Source organism: Dicentrarchus labrax, unplaced genomic scaffold, assembly GCF_905237075.1.
Source record: "Dicentrarchus labrax unplaced genomic scaffold, dlabrax2021, whole genome shotgun sequence".
Classification (NCBI taxonomy): Eukaryota; Metazoa; Chordata; class Actinopteri; family Moronidae; genus Dicentrarchus; species Dicentrarchus labrax.
Window position 1 is genome coordinate 23,242,663 of NW_026136710.1, and position 21,986 is coordinate 23,264,648.

The 21,986-nt window shown below is 41.3% G+C and overlaps 1 protein-coding gene across 5 annotated transcripts in view; it reads right to left on the reverse strand.

The window, feature by feature from the left end:
• Positions 1-20,671, reverse strand: part of sptan1 (spectrin alpha, non-erythrocytic 1) — a 37,172-nt gene extending 16,501 nt beyond the window's left edge. For 3 of the 5 annotated variants that reach the window (XM_051412243.1, XM_051412244.1, XM_051412242.1), the window contains exons 1-23: positions 20,520-20,671; positions 11,357-11,596; positions 11,014-11,139; positions 10,348-10,488; positions 9,518-9,798; positions 9,263-9,407; positions 9,001-9,155; positions 8,620-8,755; positions 8,357-8,458; positions 8,094-8,231; positions 7,885-7,995; positions 7,657-7,734; positions 7,368-7,523; positions 7,056-7,260; positions 6,100-6,281; positions 5,747-5,990; positions 5,471-5,593; positions 5,144-5,361; positions 4,846-4,938; positions 3,631-3,765; positions 3,323-3,471; positions 2,985-3,041; positions 450-648 (exon numbers count right to left, since the gene is read on the reverse strand). In XM_051412243.1, coding sequence (XP_051268203.1) covers positions 450-648; positions 2,985-3,041; positions 3,323-3,471; positions 3,631-3,765; positions 4,846-4,938; positions 5,144-5,361; positions 5,471-5,593; positions 5,747-5,990; positions 6,100-6,281; positions 7,056-7,260; positions 7,368-7,523; positions 7,657-7,734; positions 7,885-7,995; positions 8,094-8,231; positions 8,357-8,458; positions 8,620-8,755; positions 9,001-9,155; positions 9,263-9,407; positions 9,518-9,798; positions 10,348-10,488; positions 11,014-11,139; positions 11,357-11,593 — 3,411 coding nt within the window. In that variant the 5' untranslated portion in view covers positions 11,594-11,596; positions 20,520-20,671. The remainder of the gene's footprint in view (positions 1-449; positions 649-2,984; positions 3,042-3,322; positions 3,472-3,630; positions 3,766-4,845; positions 4,939-5,143; positions 5,362-5,470; positions 5,594-5,746; positions 5,991-6,099; positions 6,282-7,055; positions 7,261-7,367; positions 7,524-7,656; positions 7,735-7,884; positions 7,996-8,093; positions 8,232-8,356; positions 8,459-8,619; positions 8,756-9,000; positions 9,156-9,262; positions 9,408-9,517; positions 9,799-10,347; positions 10,489-11,013; positions 11,140-11,356; positions 11,597-20,519) is intronic. The other 2 variants (XM_051412246.1, XM_051412245.1) reach the window with 1 other exon arrangement.
• Between the last annotated feature and the right edge of the window lie 1,315 nt (positions 20,672-21,986).

The following is a 21,986-nucleotide window of genomic DNA, read 5'->3' on the forward strand; positions in this document are numbered from 1 at the left end:
CTCAGACGTTTTCCAGAATTTCTGTGTTCTTTTCCAGGAGTGATAAAACCTAAAAATGTCACAGCCTTAGTACATATCCTCCCCACAGCATGTTGTGTAGTTCATTTCATGTTTTAACAAAGACAATATCTTTTAAAATCCAACATTTCTGTTTTTAGGGGCCATTATTTTCCACAAGCCCTTGACCATCCTGGGCAAAACGTCACGGCTCATGACAGTTGAGGGTCATGAATAGCTCAGACATCAGCAGGGCAGAGAGGACTGAACATTGCAAAAGTTCTTAGACAGCAGAGATTAGAGCTAAAAAAAAATGGAAAAATTGATAGAAGAGAGTAGTGTGGGCAGGGTTTTACAGAAGCTAGTGGAGCATAGGCTAACTCAGATGTAGTGTCATGACTTTGGCTCTCTGTAGAAAAAGACGTTTTAAAAGTTGAGTGAGTGAACATTACCTTCTGGAAGTCGTCAAACTTCTTCTGCAGGACCTCGACCTGCTCCAGGTCAGAGCCGACTTCTTCATTAGTGAGGGCGCTCTCCTTCTCATTGATCCACTGCTGGAGCTCATTGGCCTCACGGAACAACATGAACTTCTTGCAGCTCTTCTCTAACATGTCCTTGCGCTTCTCTCCCAGCTCCAACAGGGTGCCGTACCTTGAATAAGTTGCAACCACACAGTCGAATCAGATCATTTAAAGTGTCTTTAAAAGCTTATCCTCCCTCTTATACAGTGGCTCATTTTTAAAGATTAAAAATGATTGTTGATAATAATGAAGAATCTGCTTGAACAGAATGAAAATTTGGATGGTTCTCAAATCAAAACTACAAAATATTTTTTCAATGTGTACACCGATAGTGTAAGTATAGTTTCCTCACAGAGTGTTATAGTGGACATGATCTACTTTCTTAACAACATTGTATTCTTTAGGCTTATTAAGATTCAGGGAAAATGAGGCCACAAATCTGTGTGCAGCAAGTACATTAACCAATTTAGTATTCAGTGTCTGATTCAGCTTAGCAGAAGATTGACTGACCATGTTGCAATAATTAATCAGTTTTCACAAGTTGAAAAAAAAAAAAAGCCAGACACTAGGAGTGTAACGATCGATCTGGATTGATGATTGGATTTCATAATCAACGATCCAATATGATCGATGCAAAGTGAAAACAAAAAGATACGCCTTTTTTTTTTTATTCTCTGCATGTCTGTGTCTGTTTCTGTCCAAGCTCATCTCCTTCCTAAACATTCAAACAGGAATTACACAGTAGGATAACGTTTGTCATCTGTCCGTTTTTATGAAGATGCAATGACAGAGATGGTTTAACTGAGTTGAATTTCTTTGCAGGAATAACTTGCTGTTCTGTTTTTTCCTCTAGCTGTGTTTCTGACATGAGATCAGATGTTGCTGCTCGCTAACAGAGTACCTGTGACTAAAAGTGAGTACTGTGTTCCCAACAATAATAAGTTTGATACAGGCTTATATTGCTGTATTGTAACCCAGGGCTCCAGAGTGCGACCAAATTTTTAAGAGTGCGACTAATAATTTTTCTAGGTCGCACTGGTGCACCCGACGCTGCCCGGGTGAAAACATAACATAATTTATTTCACAAGCGCATCATCTCTCTGTGTTCTCCTGTGACCGGACTCACACACTCATGGAACAATTTCCCTGGCTGAGGTACAACAAAGGACGTAACGCAATGCACTGCGTGTACTGTCAGGAGTGCGGTCAGAATATGGCTGGAAATAGTGCATTGGTGAGCGGGTCAACAATGTTTCGTATCGAAAAACATGTCTAAAAAACACACGATATGCCGTGACAAGTGTGTGTGGAGAAAGTGGCCCCTCTGCCAGCTGTATTTCAGCAGCAGGCAGTAGTAATCATTATTATTATCATTAATAATTATTTTACTTGAAATGTTTGAGTTTGAAATGTTCAATTTCAGTTCAGTGAAGCACTTTAAGCACTTTATTTTTCTTTTTATATATAATTGTGCTTCAAATAAAGAATAATTTCTCTACACCTTATTCTTGTTTAAAAATCATTGGCATTATATGAAAGAAAAGGCAACACAATGAAAAATTTGTGTGCACCTAAATTTTGTGCTGGTGCACCTAAAAAAAAAAGTTAGGTGCACCAGTGCAACCAATGCAGAAAGTTAGTCTGGAGCCCTGGTAACCCTATTTTAACTCCTAGTTTGACGTTAGTAAAGGAAGATCAGTGTTACAACTTCTGGTAGGACTGTACTGCTGCTGGGACTGAGCGAAGCTAATCTCGACTATAACAACAAAACTGTTCTAAGATCTCACAGCAGGGATTTACTGTGCATCAGAAATAAAGCACAATAACTTTTTTTTTTTTAAAGAGAGGCAGTTAGAGAGTGAGGGATGATTTTCTGTTTCTGCTGGGAAGTGACTGACTGTATTGACTCTCCTCCCTCTTCTCCCTGACAATTGCAATTCAAACCTGTTACTGACTGCAGATATTTGTGACTGTAAAGAAGTTACACTTAACTGTTAACTATCCTGGTTATCATGTAACTGATTTTGTTAAATGGACATATGATATTGTCTCATGGTAAAGCACATGATCATGAATCTTGGAGCCACTAGGATCAGTAACATTCACATCAGTTGAATTATTGAAAAATAATTCAAGCTAATCTCTCTGACTAGTACCTTGAGCCTCAGACAATGAAAAATTCCGTACAAAGATGAATCAAAGCCCAATATCTGCAGAACAGAACAGCTTATGACATGACAGAAAATCTGAAATCAACATCCAAAGGCAAGCTTGGGATGAGAAGGATGTGACAAGTGTGCATCCAAGGTACTTCTATCCCTGTACTGAATAGAAGACAAGGGTGAAGAAGACACGGTGTCACACAACATGAGGGGTTTTGAGGTTGGGAAGGATGTAAAACTGCTGATGATATGTAGTGGTATCACGATCACAAGAACACGCAGAGGGACGCCGATTCCTACTCACAGCTCTTCCACCTGCTTCATGCGCACAGACACGCTGCAGGCCTCCTTGGTGACAAGCCTGCTCAGAGGCGAGGCGAGGCAAGGCAAGGCGAACGCACAGCAAGACAAGATTTAGTTGTTAATTACACCAGAAAAGAGAGAAAGAGGCCAGGGGCAAGGTCATTTGTGTTAAAAACTGAGCAGAAAGTATGATTCGATGGAAGTAGAGAAAGGTTAGGTTAAAGAGCAGAGAAAAGCCTGAACACTTAAAGAGGAATAGTTAAACAAATCTAGTAGGAAAGGAGAAATGAGTTAGTAATCTACATTCCACAAAACTGAAGATGTGTGTGGGTTCCTTACTGATTGTCAATCTGGTCTTGGCGCAGTGCAATGCTGCCGTGCTCATCCAGCAGGTTTTCCCTGGAAGAGGACTGGGTGGGGTCTAGCTTCTTTACATAAGCAGCAGGAACAAAGCCCTGGCGATCGTTCACCTCCACCTTCCACCAATCCTGCAGCACAGAGGAGAAGGAGAGGGAGATATTTTCTGATGTAAATCATCACTTTTACTTTGTTAGTTTACTCACTTTAAGTGCTTCAATGGCTGTTTCAGGTCACAAAATTACAGGATATTTCTATTGATATTCTATATAATCCTATGGCTCCTCTACCTTGTTGGTGCTGTTAAGCAGGGTGAGGATGTCTCCCTTCTTCATGGTAACTTCACGAGGACTCTTCTCCTGGTAGTCATACAAGGCCAGGACCAGCTCCTTCCCAGTCTCATCATCAGTTGGTGCGACTTGTTGCTGTTCATTTAAACAAAACTTTTGAGTCACTGATTAACAGTGCTGCAGGCTCACTGCAAACAACACTAGATTCTATTGCCCCTATAAATAGGAAAATATTAAAACATAGGAGACTAGCACCGTGGTACAACCACCAAACCCGCCAATTAAAGCAAAAAGCGGTAAATTTGAAAGGAAATGGTGTTCTTCCAAATTATAAAAAAATATAGAAAGGCCCTCCGTAATGCCAGAAGAGCCTATAATTCAACACTAATAAAAGAAAATAAGAACAACCCTAGGTTCCTCTTCAGCACTGTAGCCAGTGCCACGTATCCCCATAACCCTCAGTAGCAACGATTTTATGAGCTTCTTTTATGATAAAATGATTACTATTAGAGACAAAATTAATAACCAAATGCCCTCAACAGTTATTACCTGCTCTCCAAGTTCAGGAACTTTAACTAATGTAAAATCATATATATATTTAGACAGTCTGCTATCGATCTTCATCATTTAACTTCAATAATTTCTACATCTTAGCCATCAACCTGTCTGTTAGACCCGATCCCAACTAGGCTGCTTAAAGAAGTTGTTCCCTTAATTGGCACTTCTTTACTGGATATGATTAATCTTTCTTTATTGTCAGGATATGTACCACAGTCCTTTAAAGTAGCTGTAATTAAACCCCTTCTTAAAAAGCCCACTCTTGACCCAGGGGTTTTAGCCAACTATAGACCGATTTCTAACCTCCCCTTCCTCTCTAAGATTCTGGAGAAAGTAGTCGCCAAACAGTTGTGTGACTTTCTAAATAACAATATCTATCTATCTATCTATCTATCTATCTATCTATCTATCTATCTATCTATCTATCTATCTATCTATCTATCTATCTATCTATCTATCCATCCATCCATCCATCTATCCATCTATCCATCCATCCACAAATAAAATTGAATTGATTTGAGATTACTGCTTAAACTGGAGAACATTTGATTATTTGAAAATTACTAGTGATCAGAGGCTTCAGTGTGCATTTAAAAGCCCTTCCATAGAGTTGAGCACATGTGCAAAGTTGAGGTGTGAATAGGAATTGGGTTTTACCCTGCAAGACTGGGCCTGTTCCTTCAGGGCCTGAATGCTGCTGCCGTAGGCACTCAGGTCAGACATTAGGGCCTCATGCTTCTTTAGCAGAGCCTGTGGAAGAAAAACTATTCAGCACAACTGCATTTGTGACAAAGGAATATAAACAAGAGAACTGGACTATAAATGTAACATGATCATAGAGATGAGAGTGGAAACACAAAAAGTCCAATAAATTATACGTTATACTTAGCAAGCATAGCAAAAAGAGGACAAATTGGTGACAGTGTCTTTTGTTAAAACCCTTCAGTTCATGTACCTCAGCCGAGTCCTCATCTTTGCCGTAGTCTGGGCTCCCCACGATAGGCTCCTTCTCTCTCATCCAAGACTCAGCCTCATTGGCATCAGCAAAGTATTGCTGGGCCTGCAAAGAGTCTTCCAGATCCTGTCTCCTCTGGGATGCCTTAGCCTTCAGGGTGTCCCAGCGTCCATGTAGTTCAACCAGCTTAGCTTTCACTTCATCACCAGCAAAGTGCCCTGGGAACACGCATGAATGATCACCATTTTGAATGTTGGGACAATATTTCACTTGCTGATGGTCACAAACATTTTATAGAAGATACCAAACAAGAATTTAAAGGAATACCTTCCTCCACCATGGCATCTCCTTTCTGGGTGACAGCCTTAATACGGGGCTCATGACCGGTGATCTCAGCCTGCAGGGCCTGATGCTTCTTCAGCAAGTTCTGGACACCAATCAGGTCTTTGCCTGGGGAAAACACCAAGAGAAACTTTTCTTTAGAACTTTAAAATCAATCATCTGAGGGTGGTGGGCTTCAACTGAAACTGAAGCATCTTCAAAGTTAACTGCTTATTTATGTAAACTGTCTATTTGAAGGAGACTACACTACACAAGTTTTACCTCTGTTAGTAGAGGCAGCAATGGGCTCCTTCTCACGGATCCAAGTCTCCTCATCCTCGACATCTCTGAACAGCTGCTGGAGCCTGAGAGAGTCTGACAGTTTCTGCTTGCGTGCAGCCATTGGCTCGCGCAGAGCTTCATAACGCACAACTAAGGCCTCTTGTTTCTTGCGGATGTTGTCAGCATCAAAGTGCCCAGCCTCTTGGAACTGACGAGCCTGAATTGTTATGCCATCAATGCGATCCTGAGAGAGAAAAATAAATAATGCGATTTCACTGTTCTATACAAAACCCGCCCACTAGCTTCAATTCATATCAGGTATGCTATAATGATGCATATCTAGTGTTGGGTACCTGGTGAGCAGCCACATCAGCCTCCAGCAGTGCATGTTTTTTCTGCAGGTTTTGGACACTGGTCAGGTCTTTTCCATAGTCATCTGAAGCCAGGTGGCCCTCAACCTCATACAGCCACAGCTCAATGTCCTCTACGTTTCTATTGAACTGCTGCTGCTGGTTGGCCTCACGGAGCTTGATTCCTAAATACATTTAAAGGAAGCAAATTTACAATGAAAACTCAGCTCACACTGTCCTCTGTACCAATAGATGCACAGAGTGCTCTACCGTGCACAATTTTAAGCATGGCTAAGCAAAGAGAAAGGATGACGTTTGTGGTTTTTCTTTTTCCAAACACGAGACAGCCAGTATCATACACACGATTTGTTACAATCTTGAAGTCGGTCTCTAGCGACTCCTTTCTGATGACATCATGCAGGTTGTGAAAGAAGGCTATGCTTGGTTGGGGACCAACTTGCAGTCCATCATGTCTCTCGGCTAAATCACAGCAAGAATTTATGACTCTATAATCGCCTTATAACTACAGTACACAATCCAATAACTACTGAACCTCAGATATCCCATAAGCACCCACTAAACCTGGCAGGACTACTTTCAGGTACTATGCACCATTTAAATGGTGGGAACTGCAAACTGCTCTCAAGCTAGATTCTTACATTGCCCTTGGAGATTTTAAATCCCTCTAATGTTCCGTTTGACTTTTGTATTTTATTATATTGATTCCAGTTGTTGCTTGATTACTGGCTGCCTGGTTTCATACAGGTTGTTCTTCTATGCTGGTTGTTTAATTATGGTATGATATAATTTGTATGACATAATACTGCTATATTTGATTTAAATTTTAACATTTGATGATATGAAATGTGTACTTTGATTAAATTAAATGTAGCACCTACATTAACATCAGTTAAGTTCAGAGAAAACCTGGTCAACCCAAGCTTGCCTGCAACCAGTACCTTTGAGCTCAGTGGCCTCCAGCAGTTTCTTCCACTGGGAGCTGACCTCCTCCATGCGGCCAGCCACCTCAGTGGAGGCATAATGCTTTCCATCCAGCAGCTCCTGGCCAGACTTCTGCAGGGCATCGATGCGGCTCTGATTAGCTGCGAGTTCAGCTTCAAAAGCCTGGTGTTTCTGCACTTTGCCCTGAAGGTTGGAGGGGTCCTGTAGTCAAGAGAGCAGAGGCACATAGACCGGAGAATGGGATCAGAAACAGTGAGCTGCACAAACACATTTGTAAAAGGACACACATAACAAGATCTCCAAACTACCTTGTAAGCCTCATCTGTGGCGGTCTTCATCTTCTCGTTGATCCAGCTCTTGAGCTCATCAGAGTCCCTGAAGAACTGCTGCAGGTGGAAAGAGTCCTCCAAGGCAGCACGACGGGACTGAGCACGCTCATGCAGAGCGTTGCGGCGGCTAAGGAGCTATAAATGTACAAACAAAGAGAAGAAATGTTGCTTTTGAGTTCACACTGACAGAAATGACAAAATCCTGCCTGCTGCTTGGTTTATACATTCAATTTAAGGGAAGTTGGTGGAAGCTGACAGTGGTACTTACAGCATCTCTGCGGGTAGCCACGTCCTCTTTGGCATAGTGGTTGTTCTGGATTAGTTTGGTAGCAAACTCATCCAGGGCCTTGAGATACAAGACAAAGAGATTCTAAATGTTGGGTATTGTATTTCATAACAACACAACCCTAGAAACAGCTGCATAAAATCTGACTGATTGTACAACTTCCAAACTGGAAAGTCAATTGTGGAAAGTAGAAAAACTTGAGTTTCTTACAGTGATCTTCTCTTCCTGTGCACTCAGTGACTTCTCAAAGTCCTCATGTTTCTTCAGCAGTGCCTCTACACTGTCCAGGGAGTCACCAAGGTCTTCATTTAGGAGGAAAGCCTAAATGTTGAACACACAACATTAAAAACTGGCATCTACTAGGTTATACAACTCTTTCCTGTAGAAAGGTATTGGGGTCAGTTGGTGTGTCAGGCTACCTCTTGTTTACTCATCCAGTTGTCAACTTGCTCAGTATCCCTGTAGAAGAGCTGCAGGTCCATGCACTGCTCATACTGCTGCCTGCGAACCTCCCACAACTCCAGCAGAGACTCCTTCTCCTCAGAAAGGATGGCCAGCTATGCATAAAACATTATAAACATGTTAAACGTTAAAACATGGTATATGGTAGTGTAGTGAAGATACAGTAGGATAATATCAACACAAAAAAAAGAAAGAAAGTGAAACCTGCTTTGAGTCTTACCTTTTCCTTAACCTCGTCAGAGGCGTAGTGTCCTGTATTGAGCAAGGCTTGGCCAGCTTCATCAGTGGCTCTAAAACTGTCCTCATGGGCATCAATCTCTCCCTGGGAAACAAAAAAGAAAAACCCATAACCAACTATACATTGCTTCTTTTTGCAGGTGAAATAAATATATTTTACTTAGTGTGCAGCTTTTAAAAAGGACAAAGCTAAAACGGTCATCAAATCAAAGAAGCTATGACGTGGTCTGTTATCGGAGACCTTACCTTATGCTCCTGATGGCGGTCTAGCAGAGCCTCAGCTCCAGCCACATCATTGGCCAGTTCATCAGCATTGATCAGGGCTTTCATCTCTGTCACCCAGCTGGTCAGATCCCTGAAGTCGGCAGTGAAACGCTGCAGCCTAAAAGAGATTGTCACAAGAGGGCAGGAGTGAGCAGGCTTCTGTGGAGATATGTTTAACAGAGTGGCACTCTGGTGCAGCCTTACATGTCCTCTATACTGTCACTGAACTAATATCTGTCTGTGGAAAAGCAGTTTTCATATTCTAATTTTTAAAAAACATATGCAGCATATTTGATGTATCGAACAAGTAACAGAGATGTGGCTCAACACAGTTTATCACCAAGCTGTGTCTGGCTTTTTTACCGGTAGGAGTCGTTCAGGCGGGCATGGCGCTCAGCAGCCAGAGTGCGAATCTGTTCCCAGTTGGTGATGAGTTCGTCCTTCTTCAGATGGATCTGGGAGGCATTTTGGGGATGTGTCTGCTGCAGGCGCTCTGCATCACCACCCAATGTGTTAACCTGATTGGAAGAGAAGAAAAAGGGGAGACAATAAGAAGTTAAGATGACCAAGTTTTTAACTACATGGCTGTTCTGTATATGTGAGGATATTGTGTAGAGGATCTTGCCTTATCTTCCAGGGCCGCTAGGTCTCTCTCCAGACCCTCGTGTTTGCGGAGCAGAGCCTGCACACTGGCCAGGTCACGGCCAAAGTCATCTGAGGCCATCAGCTGCTCCTTCTCCTTGATCCAACTGATGGTCTCATCCACATCCCTGTTGTTGGAATTAAACCAAGTATGTATTTTTACACAGCTTCCCTGTTAAAGTGAGTGTTTTTATTACATGTCTAGCACTATACATCCACATGTTCTGATGTCGTTTACCTGTTGAAGCGCTGGACCTCAGCAGCCCCAAACAGCTTGCCCTGCCTCTGCTGGGCCAGGCCCTTCAGGCGCTGCCAGGCTGCATTGACCTCGTCCTGCTTGCGAACTATGAGCTCAGCCTCTGGGTGGGACTCCTGTATCAGCTTTGCTGCCAGCTGGTTCACCTCATTCACACGTTCCTCGTGGGCAGCCAGGTCTGTCTGAAACTCCTCAAACTTCTTCTGCAGGAGCTCCACATGCTCCAGGTCCTGCCCCAGCTCCTCAGAGGTAGCCATGGCCTCCTAAGGGTGGAAATGGACAACATTGAGACCCATATCAAATTGCTAAACTTTAAAGCCACAAAAAATGGCATTAGATTTAATTTACAAGGTTTGAATAAGGTCATTTCTGATTATAATGTCAAAATGTAATTTAAGGTGGCTAACAGTTAACATTTGAGCAATATTTTATCCCTCCTCCTACCAAATGAACTGGATAACCTCACAATTCGATTCAACTTTTCAGATTATTCATGCACTTAGCTTTACCGTCATGTACACCTACAGCTTGTCATTACTCTGGTATTTTGAAATTTAGTTGCTTAGCTAATGGTGAAGCTAAAGTTTCCCTCTTGACATTTTGTTATCTGATAATATTAACCTAATTTTCATTCCTCATTCAGATTAATGGCCTCAGGCAACTCCAATTACCATTTCCTTCAAATGAGCAGAAATATTTTTTTTAGATTCTGCCAAATAACTAGAAGAAAACAGATTTAAACTGAAATACTTGTTCGCTCCAGTAGCAATATTTTTCACATACACCATCTTTCCCCCCAGTGCGAATCTGACCTTGTCACTGATCCAGTCCAGGGCATCTTCACACTCACGCAGATACTGAACCAGTTTCTGGGCCTGCAGGAGACGCATGCCCTTCTCCTTGGTCCTCTGCAGCAGGAGGTCCCATAGGCGATGCAGCTCCTCAAGACGAGTCTAGTGCACAGGGGGGAAAGGAAGGGAGTTTTTCAACAAATACTGCAAAGAGGAAAATGAATGAATTAGAGATTTCTGTATTTAAAATAGAAACTTGGGTCCTGACGTTTTAAATGTATTAAATGAAGTCAGACATCTGTTTAAAATACTACCTGGAAGCAAAAAAAATGTCCAGAAACACAATTCCTTCATAAGCTGAAGGAAACCTAATATGAATTCAATAAAATGTCAGTCCATTTCTTACAACAGAATGACAAGAACGGATAGCTGTTGTGAAGAGCTGGATATGGAAGGATTTTCACAGCACTCAAGAGTCACACATCATCCACAGCAGCTCAACACCTACTTGTATATACTCAGCCATATTAACACTTGTAACTATGGGTCTCTGTGTTGTCCGGTAAGGCGTGTAGGACTGAATCAGATGGAGCAGGTTAAAAGGTACAGGATATATGCATATGCATATACATATGCATATTCATATTCATATTACAGTGACCATATATTCATCAGTGTGTGTCTTACCCGAATGGTCTCAGAGGCGAAGTGGCCCTCTGTGATCATGACGTTTCCAGTCTCATCCAGTTTGATAATGGCCCCAGCATTGGCCTGGACTTCAGCTTCAAAGGCCTGATGTTTCTGCAGTTTACCCTGTGTAGGAGAAACATAGAAAAAAAACCAAAATGTATTAAAACTATCATGAAAACATTTGTTGTAGTCAAAGCTTATGACAAGTTAAGGTTTAACCAAATACTTTAACAACAAAATCTTATGCACCGTGAACTAAGAATTCTGGGACAGTACTAATGGCATATAAGCAGTCTAATGAAGTTCTAATACTGTGCACAGAGAAACCAGGCTGACAAACCTGTAGGTTGGAGGGGTCCTTGTAGTTCTCATCAGAGGCGATCTGCAGCTTCTCCTGGATCCACTTCTCCAACTCATCGGCGTCACGGCGGAAGAACTGAAAGCGGTATGAGTCCTCCAGCTTCTGCCGGCGCATAATCGACAGGTCCTTGAAACGCCGGTAGCGGTCCAGTACCTGCTGCCTGCGCTCCTGGATGTCTTCAGCTGTCTCCAGCACTTTGACCCCTGCGGTGTCCATTTTCTGGAAACACACCAAAGATAAGACTCATAAGTTAATTTTGATCATGTACAATGTCAGATTGTTTTCTACTAAACTGGTTTAAATATCCTTGACATACCAACTGTGTTCAGTAAAGCAGCTGTAATAACTGAATTATTCAGGGCTGCCCTAGTGAGTGAGCAGAGGAGATGCAGATATTGTCCAAAGTTACAATAAACATCACAATCTCATTATCTATTTATAAAGATGACAAGCGTGTCAAAGGATTTCACTCAATGGAGAGGAAAATGACAGCTTTTAAATTGCCCTGAGTCATTGCCTTCAGAGTGCAACACAGTAAACATCTTACTTGTTTTTCACTGCAATTTGAGATTTAGGGAATGAATGAACAGCGGCAACTGAAACTGTATTTCACACTGAATTTAATTAATCCGTGGTTCACATGCATGCAGGAGAGGGTCCGCACGGATCATCAAAGTTCTGTTCACGCACATACGCACATGCGCACACACGCACACACGCACACACACACACACACACACACTCTTCTTTCTCCATCCTGGTGTTTCACTTGATATACAATATTTAAAAAAACTAAGGGCACTGATGTTTCTATATATAATGGTGTCCCTATTATATAATTTGTATGACAAAAATGTGCCTGGTTGCAGTCTGGAGACAAAATCCAATCACTATGAAGATCAATTTCCAGCCATGCTGGATTTAATTTGCAATACCCTGGCATAGGCTATTTATAGTTTTCGGTAACAGGCTCATCAAGACGAGGAGGAAAGGAGAGGGAGAGTATGTGAGAGCCAAGACAGTGACCTCACTTTTTATAATTCCAAATCAGTTGTTCTCAGATACCATACCATTCATAGATACAACCCAGCTGCAGATAATCTCACACAATAATGTTCATCAAATTCATTTCTTTCTATTTTCTCTGATAAGACCTCTCCTTTAACAGAAGCTTGGCTTGGAACTGTGAGGCAGGATATAAAAAACAAGCCTAAACAAAAATCCCCCATCCTGTCTCAAGCTGAGAAACCAAGGGGCCGGCAGCTGAAATAGTAAAATGCCAAAGAGGGGTGGGGGCGGAAATTCCGCATGCATGCAAACAGTTACCCAGCTTCACAACACAATGGGATCACTGCAGTCAGCCTCTCTGTTCACTGTGCCTCTGGCCCCACTGCCAGTGTAGCTTCAAACTGTGGGAAATGTCTAGCTAGCACCCTTGTTGAAGTTCAACAGGCACCCAACACCAGCTTCATTTTTAGGAATCAGGCGATCAAAAGAGCAGTCTAAAGAGCTGAGATGAAAACCATTCAGAAACAATTGAAAATGCAAGCAATTCTCAGTGAAAGTAATTGAGGTGTAACTGCTGGAGATTTTACCAGATTGCAAATTTCACCTTGTGGTTATATGGTGGATGCACCAGTGAGAAATATAAAAGTACTTTCAGACTCCACCCATCAACAGAGACGGACACAAAGAGGAAGAGAGATAGAGATATTGATCTGTCTAACTAAACCAAGGTCAACAAGCACAATAGCTGACGCCCAAGCTGAGTGCAGGGTGGGGGTGGGTGTGGGGGTGTGTGTGAGTGTGTCGGGCCTAAATGTAGAGGAACATGGGGTTTTTGTTGATGTTGCAGACAGTGAGACACAAAGCGATGGCTAGATGTGAAACAGCCTCCTGGTCTACGTCTAAACTCAATGGGAGGATTAGTGGAGTCAGCAGAGCAGGGCTTTTTAACCAGAGCCAGAGGACAGAGATGCTTTGGTCCCCAGAGGCGCCATTAGCTTTCCACACAAGTAAGCATCCCAGTGAGCCCACACATACACGCAACAATATAGTTTCACAGTGAATTTACTGTAAGCCGATTATTGGCATCAACCCACTGCCAGAAAAAAGTGACTATCCGGGATGCCAGCACCCCTCCCCCATCCCCTAACTTGCCCCAGTTCACAGAGAGCTTAAATCATCTCTGATTTAACTGACCTCAACCTCATTCTGCACAGTGATGTCTGCAGCAAAAGGGGATAGACAAATGTAACAGGCACTTCCTCAAACTTTAAAGTCATTGGGTTACACATATTTGACGATTTTTCAGGAATCATATATCTCGCACCTCCTCTCCCACACGGGAATACCCATTTGACATTTCTTACTACTTGAAACAAGGAATCGGGATTTTAAAGAGAAAAAGTAAGACAAACAGAAGCAGATAAAATGCTCAGAATATAATGCACGTATAATGGAATATAATAAGGCTCTCCTAGAAGCTTGGAAGGGGAGGGTGAGGTGAGGGGCATTCATCTGGTTGCAATCTGCAACCTCACCACTAGATGCCACTAAATCCTTCACACTGGATTAAATACATGTGAAAAAACAAGACAAAATTAGAGCAGGGTTTCTTACAGGTCTCTGACGCCTGTAAATACAGCCCTGCAACTGCTGATAGCACGTCCTCCCATCTTGTATCAGTAGATAACAGCTTTCCCTCTTCACCTCACTGCTGCCTCTGAGGGGGGTTTCTGCTCTCTCCAGCAAACACCCACACACACAGCGATATCAGCCAGCAGTACTATCAGCTGCCATTCTATTGGGGGTGGTAGTCCTAACCCTTACTCGCTTTCTTCCATTTCCGACAGGCATATTCAAAATGTAATGCTGGGTGGGTACTTCAAACTATGCCAGCTGCATGTGACTCTCAAAGTCATCACCCTTCCAAAGTCCAATTATCCACTTTTACGGGCACAGACACAGCAAAGTTACTGTCACTTTTACCACCTTTCTCTGTTCGGAAATGATGCAGAAAATGTGCCTATTTTGTGCAGAACATTAAGACAAAAATGTCTTATGTTCCCTATGGATGGATATTAGAACTCCCTGAGCTAACTTGGCAACAAGCACTGACAAGGAACTTGCAAAATGCAAATGCTTGCACTTCAGCAGTACAGTTGGAAGGACTGCATTCAGCTATCTGGGAGGCCCTGCTAGCTTAGCTACCTCATAGCCTAAACAGCTGACGCAAGGATCACATCACCCAGTGGCATACCAGTTAAAAAATGCACCTGCTTATGAGAAGTATTTTCCAGTGGAAGTGCATCATGCCATTTATAAGACATTTACCAGTTGTTTGAGTAAATAATCAATATAATTTTAATGTATTATGGTTCAGGGAAAACATTTTTTTCTCATTCAAGAGACATGGTCTACCAATTTCTGTTAATACTTGTTCTTAAAGACTTTTCTCATTCGATTAGTTTATTGTCAGAATAATCTATCAATAATAATCAATACTGAAAAGTCAGCACTGATATTTTTAGATGCATTGTAGATCCCATGTGGCCCTTTAAGTGCTGACAGAAAACTTGCTCTGCCAGGAGATAAAAACCATGAGTGTGTAGGTGGATGAATGGAGGGCAATGGTCATCGATTCACTCCATTAAAATGATTGCCCACATACTACAGCACAGCATTACATGGATTATTCATCAAAAAGCCATCATGCATCTTCCTGGTAGAAACAAAAATCCTTACCAACTAACTGCTACACTGATCCAAAACACACCTCAGGCTTTAAATGTTTTGAAGCTTCTCTGAATTAAACAGCAGCTCAGTGCACATTTGATGGGGTCAGAGGAGGTCAATTTAATAGACCTAGCTGTTGATTAAGTTAAAAGCCATTATGGAGCATGGAATTAAAGTGGTTGAGCCTAAACCCATGTTAAAGCTGAACTCTAGGGCTGTAACCAACTCAGAATTTTGTCAGTGATATCGGATTTGGCTGTTCAGTACGAAGATTTGACTATCCATTCCTTTTTATTTTTTTCAGTTACCACACCGCCACACTAAACTCTTGTAACAGCCTACGAGTCATGTTTTACCTGAAACATGAGAAACTCACATTGAAAATGGTTTTGACATCTGTGATGTGAAAACATCAGATTTCAACACAGTCAGAGTGCTTCTTGCTCAGAGTTCAGTTTTTAAATCCCAGCTCACCACAGACCATCTCTGTTATCGGGCTACTAATAGTCCCTAATAGTCAGTCACTGTGGACGGCAGTACAGAGGTTAGACCACCGTCTGGTTCGAAAGAGGTTTAGCCGACTTCCCCCACCAGAGCAGAGGGCATCCAGCATCAACCCAGCCCTCTGTTTCTCTCACTCTTGTCCGCTTCCATCACAGTTAGTTTTGTGGTTTGTGGTCATTGAGACTCTAAAGTTTACAGCCTGCCATGCTGTTCTTCTGTGTACAATGACGCAGCTAAAAAACTAAAGTGCAGAGATTCCACTGACAAAATGTGAGTCGACTCAGGCTCTTCTCAACTGATTATGACTTTCAGGGTGAGCCTTAATAGATCCACTTAAATAAAAACAAGAGGCTTGTTAGCGAAGTCAAGAATACGTAAAGTAATCGTGTGCGTAGCTGTTAACATGAAGCAAGGGTACACCCTGACATTAGACTCTGACTCTCAGTGAATACAGCAGTCTTAGTCTTTCCAGACATTAGTTTGGATTGTACTGGCCTTCCCTAAATCCTCTGTTGTCATTAGAGGTCCACAGAGGAATGGATCAAGTGAAGTCATTTACTTAGCAACTCCCAGTTACTATGGTGAACCATCTGTTATGAATAGGGGTCACAATGACGCCATTTTGGGAGGATGGAAGCTAAAGGAATTTGCAGGAAATGGGAGAGTCTCATGACACTAGGCAAGCCTATTTCTAATACTAAGGAAACGAGGAGAAAGGATGATGATATAACTGCAACACCCTGTCTTTTCCTTTTCCTCAAACTGAACTATGTACAACCTGCAGCTGGCCCTTTGCTTTACTGCATGGCCAGCCAGAAGAAAGTGAGGAATGACGTCAAAACAGACGGGCATTTAAAGAGAAATATGTCATCTACAAGTTCACAATAACTGTAAATAGTTGAATCAGGAATTTGAGGCAACCGTAGTCTTTTACAAGTGTTAACAAATATAAAATCCACATCTGAAATTGAATTTATGTAAATAGTATCTACAGTAAAGGTTCTAATAAACAACACCAATGAGCTCAAACACAATCTATTCATATTTGCTGAGTCTTGGCGTTCAAACGTTGACAGAAGCTGTTCTCCAGTCAGCTAAACTAGTCTCACTACTCATATTAGGATAACTAGCAGACATCAAGGAGTATGCAAACTAATTTCAATGTTTTCTGAAGGACTGAACACTGCATTGTTTTCCTATTAAAAAGAGGTAGGCTTGCACTTCATTTTCATGCAAGGTGTGTCACACCAACAGAAGACATGCAAGAATCACATGTAAAAATCAACTAGTGTATTTTTTTCCACACAGAGTGCAAGAGAAAAGAGCCATTCACTGATAAACCATGATAATCCTAGGTCAGTGAAAGGCCAGTAGAAACAGACAAACGCATGCACAGTTCAGATCACCAGACCTAAGTTTACCAAATCTTCATGACATTCAAATTAAACCCACATTACACTTACATACTAACAGATCTGAGTTGATAATTCGACAGGATAAACAGAAGGCAACTAGTGCAAAACCAACCACGATACACACATTAGATTTTTCTTGTCTGGATCCTCAGGTTTTCTTGTATCTTGGATGATCAGGAGGCTACATCTGTGGCGAAGTCATAGTCGGCAGTAGTGTGTACGTCTGTAGTACACTCCTTAACAGTCTGACAGGGGTTGAAGGAGCAAAGTCTCATCTAATACGCAGCGCAGACAGACGCATTGCACCTGCAATGACTATGCTGTACAAAAGAGCCAAGCCAAGATGTAGCCCAGCCCATGCGTCTCTCTCTCTCTCTCTCTCTTTCTCTCTGTACATCCTACCCCTCCCTCAGCTCTCACTCAACCCTTTACTCAGCAAAACATCACCACTGCCCTACAAGTCTCTGGAACCTTCCTTTATACATGAAGTGAAAGACAGAGGCGCACACACACAGCACACAAGTGAGACAAATATGGATGTTACCTTGAGTTTGGGTTTAGTAAAGGTTGACATGTTGCGTTATCTGTGTAGGGCATAACATCGATCAGTAAAGAGCTATCAGCAGTGAGTAGTCACAACAACAAGATGCTTTCACAGGAAGCATTATGTTTGCAGTGCATCATGATAATGTTTCAGCAGTCAATGCAATCAAGAATCACTGTACATTTGAGATGGAAACAACCAGCAACTTCCATACAGAGTCTCAAAATGTCTGTAAGTAGTTCATGCCAGCAGCAGAATGACAATGAGTTAGCAGGCTGTACTGTGTCTGCAGGCCCAACACCAGACCTGACAGCCCTGGAGACAGGAGGCCTATTTTCTATTTGGGTCATGGTCACCCTACAGTTCCGATGATGAGAGACAATTTGTAGGCTGTACAGGTTGCAAGGGATTTTGGAGAAGAGGAATATGTAGGGTTTAATTTAAGAGCTGTCCCACTTTTACACTGGTGCAATAGAACATTTGAGAAATATCGCTTTGAATACTTAAATTGTTCTGAGTACTTATGTCAGTTTATAATCTTTATACAATTATTTCAAAATATTTTCTTTTAAAAAGGAGGCAACGTTAAAGTTGCTAGCATCTCTTTTTTAGTTTTAAGTTCGGTTTGGTTCAGTTTTTACTACCCTGCAGTTTGCACAATAAAAACATTTACATTTACATTCTGATTCCTTCACCTTCAAAATTTTAAAAAATACAGTGATACAAATGTTTGGTCATACTGCCCAGCACTAGTCTTTAATATTGTCCATGTCCACACCAACACATGGAAGTGAACTAGTGTTTAGATCATACATTCTTACCCTTTGTTAATGATATCCTGTGATCATCATTCACTTAATAAGCCGGCTTTGCACGGTTTTGTTTTTCTGTCTCATCAGCAGTGCGCCAATGTAATGGCTCCACCGGAAAATGAAAATTACTCTTGAGTTCTGCCTGGCATTCTTTTCAATTCATTACCTTACTTCATAATGTGTTATTTTAGTAGTTTGTATAATGTTTTAAATCAATATTGTTTGCCAAAACATTCAACACAACACAACACTGCCGAGTTCATTCTCTGAGCTGCACAGCCATGGCGGATACAGCAGGGGGGTAGGCGAGAGGGTCATTATTGACAAAATATGAATATTAATGGGAATATAGGCTTGGAATCTTGTGATTGGTGAGCTTTTCTACACTGTAGCAACTGCATGAACAATTTTTCATTTGCGCATGTCACAATACGTACGGTGGACTGTAAGGGGCACTTAAGTCTCAGCCGGTACACATAAAAAACACAGCAATGTTGTCTGGGAACAAGCATTTTTGCATCAAAGTTGAAGTGAAGTGAATTTTTGGGGGTGCGTTCCAAACAAACATGTTTTCTTAAATCTGGAGGAAAATATCTAGACCATGGCATCTCTGCAGAACTACAGTACTTCATTAAAATGCTGTTTTGTGATTTTACCTGTATCAAAAAAAAAAAAAAAAAATTATAGTGCACATGGCCATACTGCGATTTCAATAATATTTAGATTAATTGTACAGACCTAATTTACACTATACACACACACACACACACACACACACACACACACACACACACTACATTCAAGTTGAATTCCAGAAAGGGTTTTGTGACACAACCTTTTAACTGTTTCTTCCAAAAGAATTTATATGACTATCATGGGAGTAACTGTTCTTAAGCTAATTCAAATTCTATTGCCAAAACCATTTAACATATTGTGTTTTATTGAGTAACAATGCAATTATCTGCTCTATGGTACTTTCATTCCCATGGTGCTTAATCACCATCTTGTCGGCTGTGTACTGCAGCTATCTATCTGAATTCCTGTTAAGAGTGGAGGGGCAGTTGTTGGTATGTGAAGAACTTGGCACCACCCTGACAAAGCCAGTAGCAACGGTGTGAGATAGCGCCATCACGTTCTAACAACTGCAGCTCTTTTTACTGTCCACAACCGTATTTATGCAAACTACACACTATCTTCATGTCAACTGTAGTTCGCCATGCTCCTTTGCAAATACCAGGGCTTCTTTTGGCAATAAATGAGTCAAAACTGTGTCACAAATTGTTTATATGAGAATATCCGTCTACCAGAGAAGAGGTGTAAATTATTAACCGCGATATTTAAATAAATGCAGGGTAACAAGAGGACGACAGCTGGGGCCATATGTCCGAAGGTATTCACTGTTCAACTGCTCTGGGCGGCTCCCTTTCAGCCATGGCCGACAAGCTACCGTACCTAATGCACCTACACAACCATGTCACTCTAAATGAAGTTGTATTTGATTAAATGAGTCACAACACACAGTGTACAAACTGGGAGAGAAGATCTATTTCGATTGAATGTCGGTGAAGGAAATTTGGTTGCTGCAAATTTATGTTCTATACTAGCGGACAAGCTAGCAGGCAGCAGCTCCCGATAACCGACTGGCTGTGTTCGCTGGCTCACTTGAGCATTTTAACGACACAAACAATAAAACGTTACACTAGGAAAACACAATAGTTAGCTAGCTGGCGTTACATTTATAGACATATGAACGTTTAACTAAATCAACAATGTTGTTTGAATGGAACCCGGGTCGACTGATGTCATTGCAAGCTAACATAATGTCATTTGGTGGACTGTTAATGTTGACATTTAACGTTAGATCATATCTGCCATAACCTCAGACAGCTTCAGAGGCACACTGGCATACACTGTATACCCTTATTATTCTATTATTCTACCCGCTGTGCTGTAAATATCATTCAACAAAAGGAATGATTGCAGCTAACGTTAGCTAACGTTAGCCACCGAGCTAGCGAAAAATGAATTAACGTTAACAGAACAAGGCAGCCGTGAAAGCACAGTCTGCATTGTGCAACCAATCTCCCTTCAAATGGCAAACTCAATAAAAATAGGAATATTTTTCATACCTCGGTGTGTTTTCGAAAGAGCTTGAAGAAGAGGAGGTTGTCCAGGCGGATCGACGACGAAGGATGGGGAGCTCGAGCTGTTTTGTTTTTTTCACCGAATGTGACGTAATTTTCTGCAGCTGTACGGACAGAGCCGATGAATACCGAACGTATCCGAAACTCTGGGCATAAGCAATAGCAACACAAAAAGTGTTAATGAATTTAATTATCAAACTATTTAAATGTTGAAGCCCCCCGAGTACTCCCGACTGTTCATGAGTAAGACAAACCGTAGATAAAGCAGGACAGACAGACTTGCTGCTAATGCACATTGCCAACCAAGCATGATGACCTTTTTCACAGCAGCTATTTTGACATAAGATAGTAGGGTAAACACAGCTGCACCCTGACTCTGTTTGACCTGAATGGAACAGAACCTTATTTATTATCGTTGGTAACACCAGTTTACTACTTCATGTCAAAATGGCTGCTGTGAAAAACTGTATTAGTGCAGAGCAATGCAATGTTTGGTGGGATAACATTTTATCCCACTGATAAGACCGAATGAACAGAACAGAAACTTACCAATAAACTGACTTTCAATTATTAACACAGAGCTGCAAAGTCTGTGTTCAACTGTGAATAAAAAGCATGTCAGTTATTACGTAATCTCACTATAACCACCAGTGTTGTCTATGAGAATTCCTTCAGCAACCTCTCTATCAGCTGACTACCACAAGGAGTCATCAGGCAAGAGATGATCTGCTTATAAACTGTTACATATTGGTTGATAAATTGTTCTGCCTGTGCTATTTCCATTTCTAACCGACTGTATTTCAAATCTAATCACACCTCTAGATATTGTGCATATGCATCCCCTAAAATTATTATGTGAGCAGTTAAAGGGAAAATTACTCTTATTTTTTGTGCACTATTGTGGATTTAATTTCAACAAGTGTTCTTGAGCTGAACATGACAGCGACACACTGATGTGATGAGGTTGTTCATACTCAGTAAATAATGAACAGCTGCTACGGGACAATATGACAACCACTATGATGACGACTTAAGTTTGGTTTTGTGATTGAAAGCTAATTTGGATGACAAACAAATGACCACAAACAGACATAGTCACTAATTGTCAGTTTGTATCCTCTTTGTAACCCCATATGACATGTACAGAATAAGAGTATATTATTATATATATATAAAAAGAGAAATCAATATTCAGGCAGTTTGATTCAGGTGAAAAAACATTTTGTTTTTTTATTGCCACTTTTAAAAGTTACTCATAGTGGATATCAATTCAGTTATTAAATACACTCTATGACACTGGTTCCCAACCGGGGGTCCTGACTAGAGATTTTCTGATACCATTTGTATACACACACACATATACATATATATATATATGTATACATACATATATATATATTGTTTTTTTCTTTTTTTTTACAAGCCTATACTACTATGATTACTATTATTGTT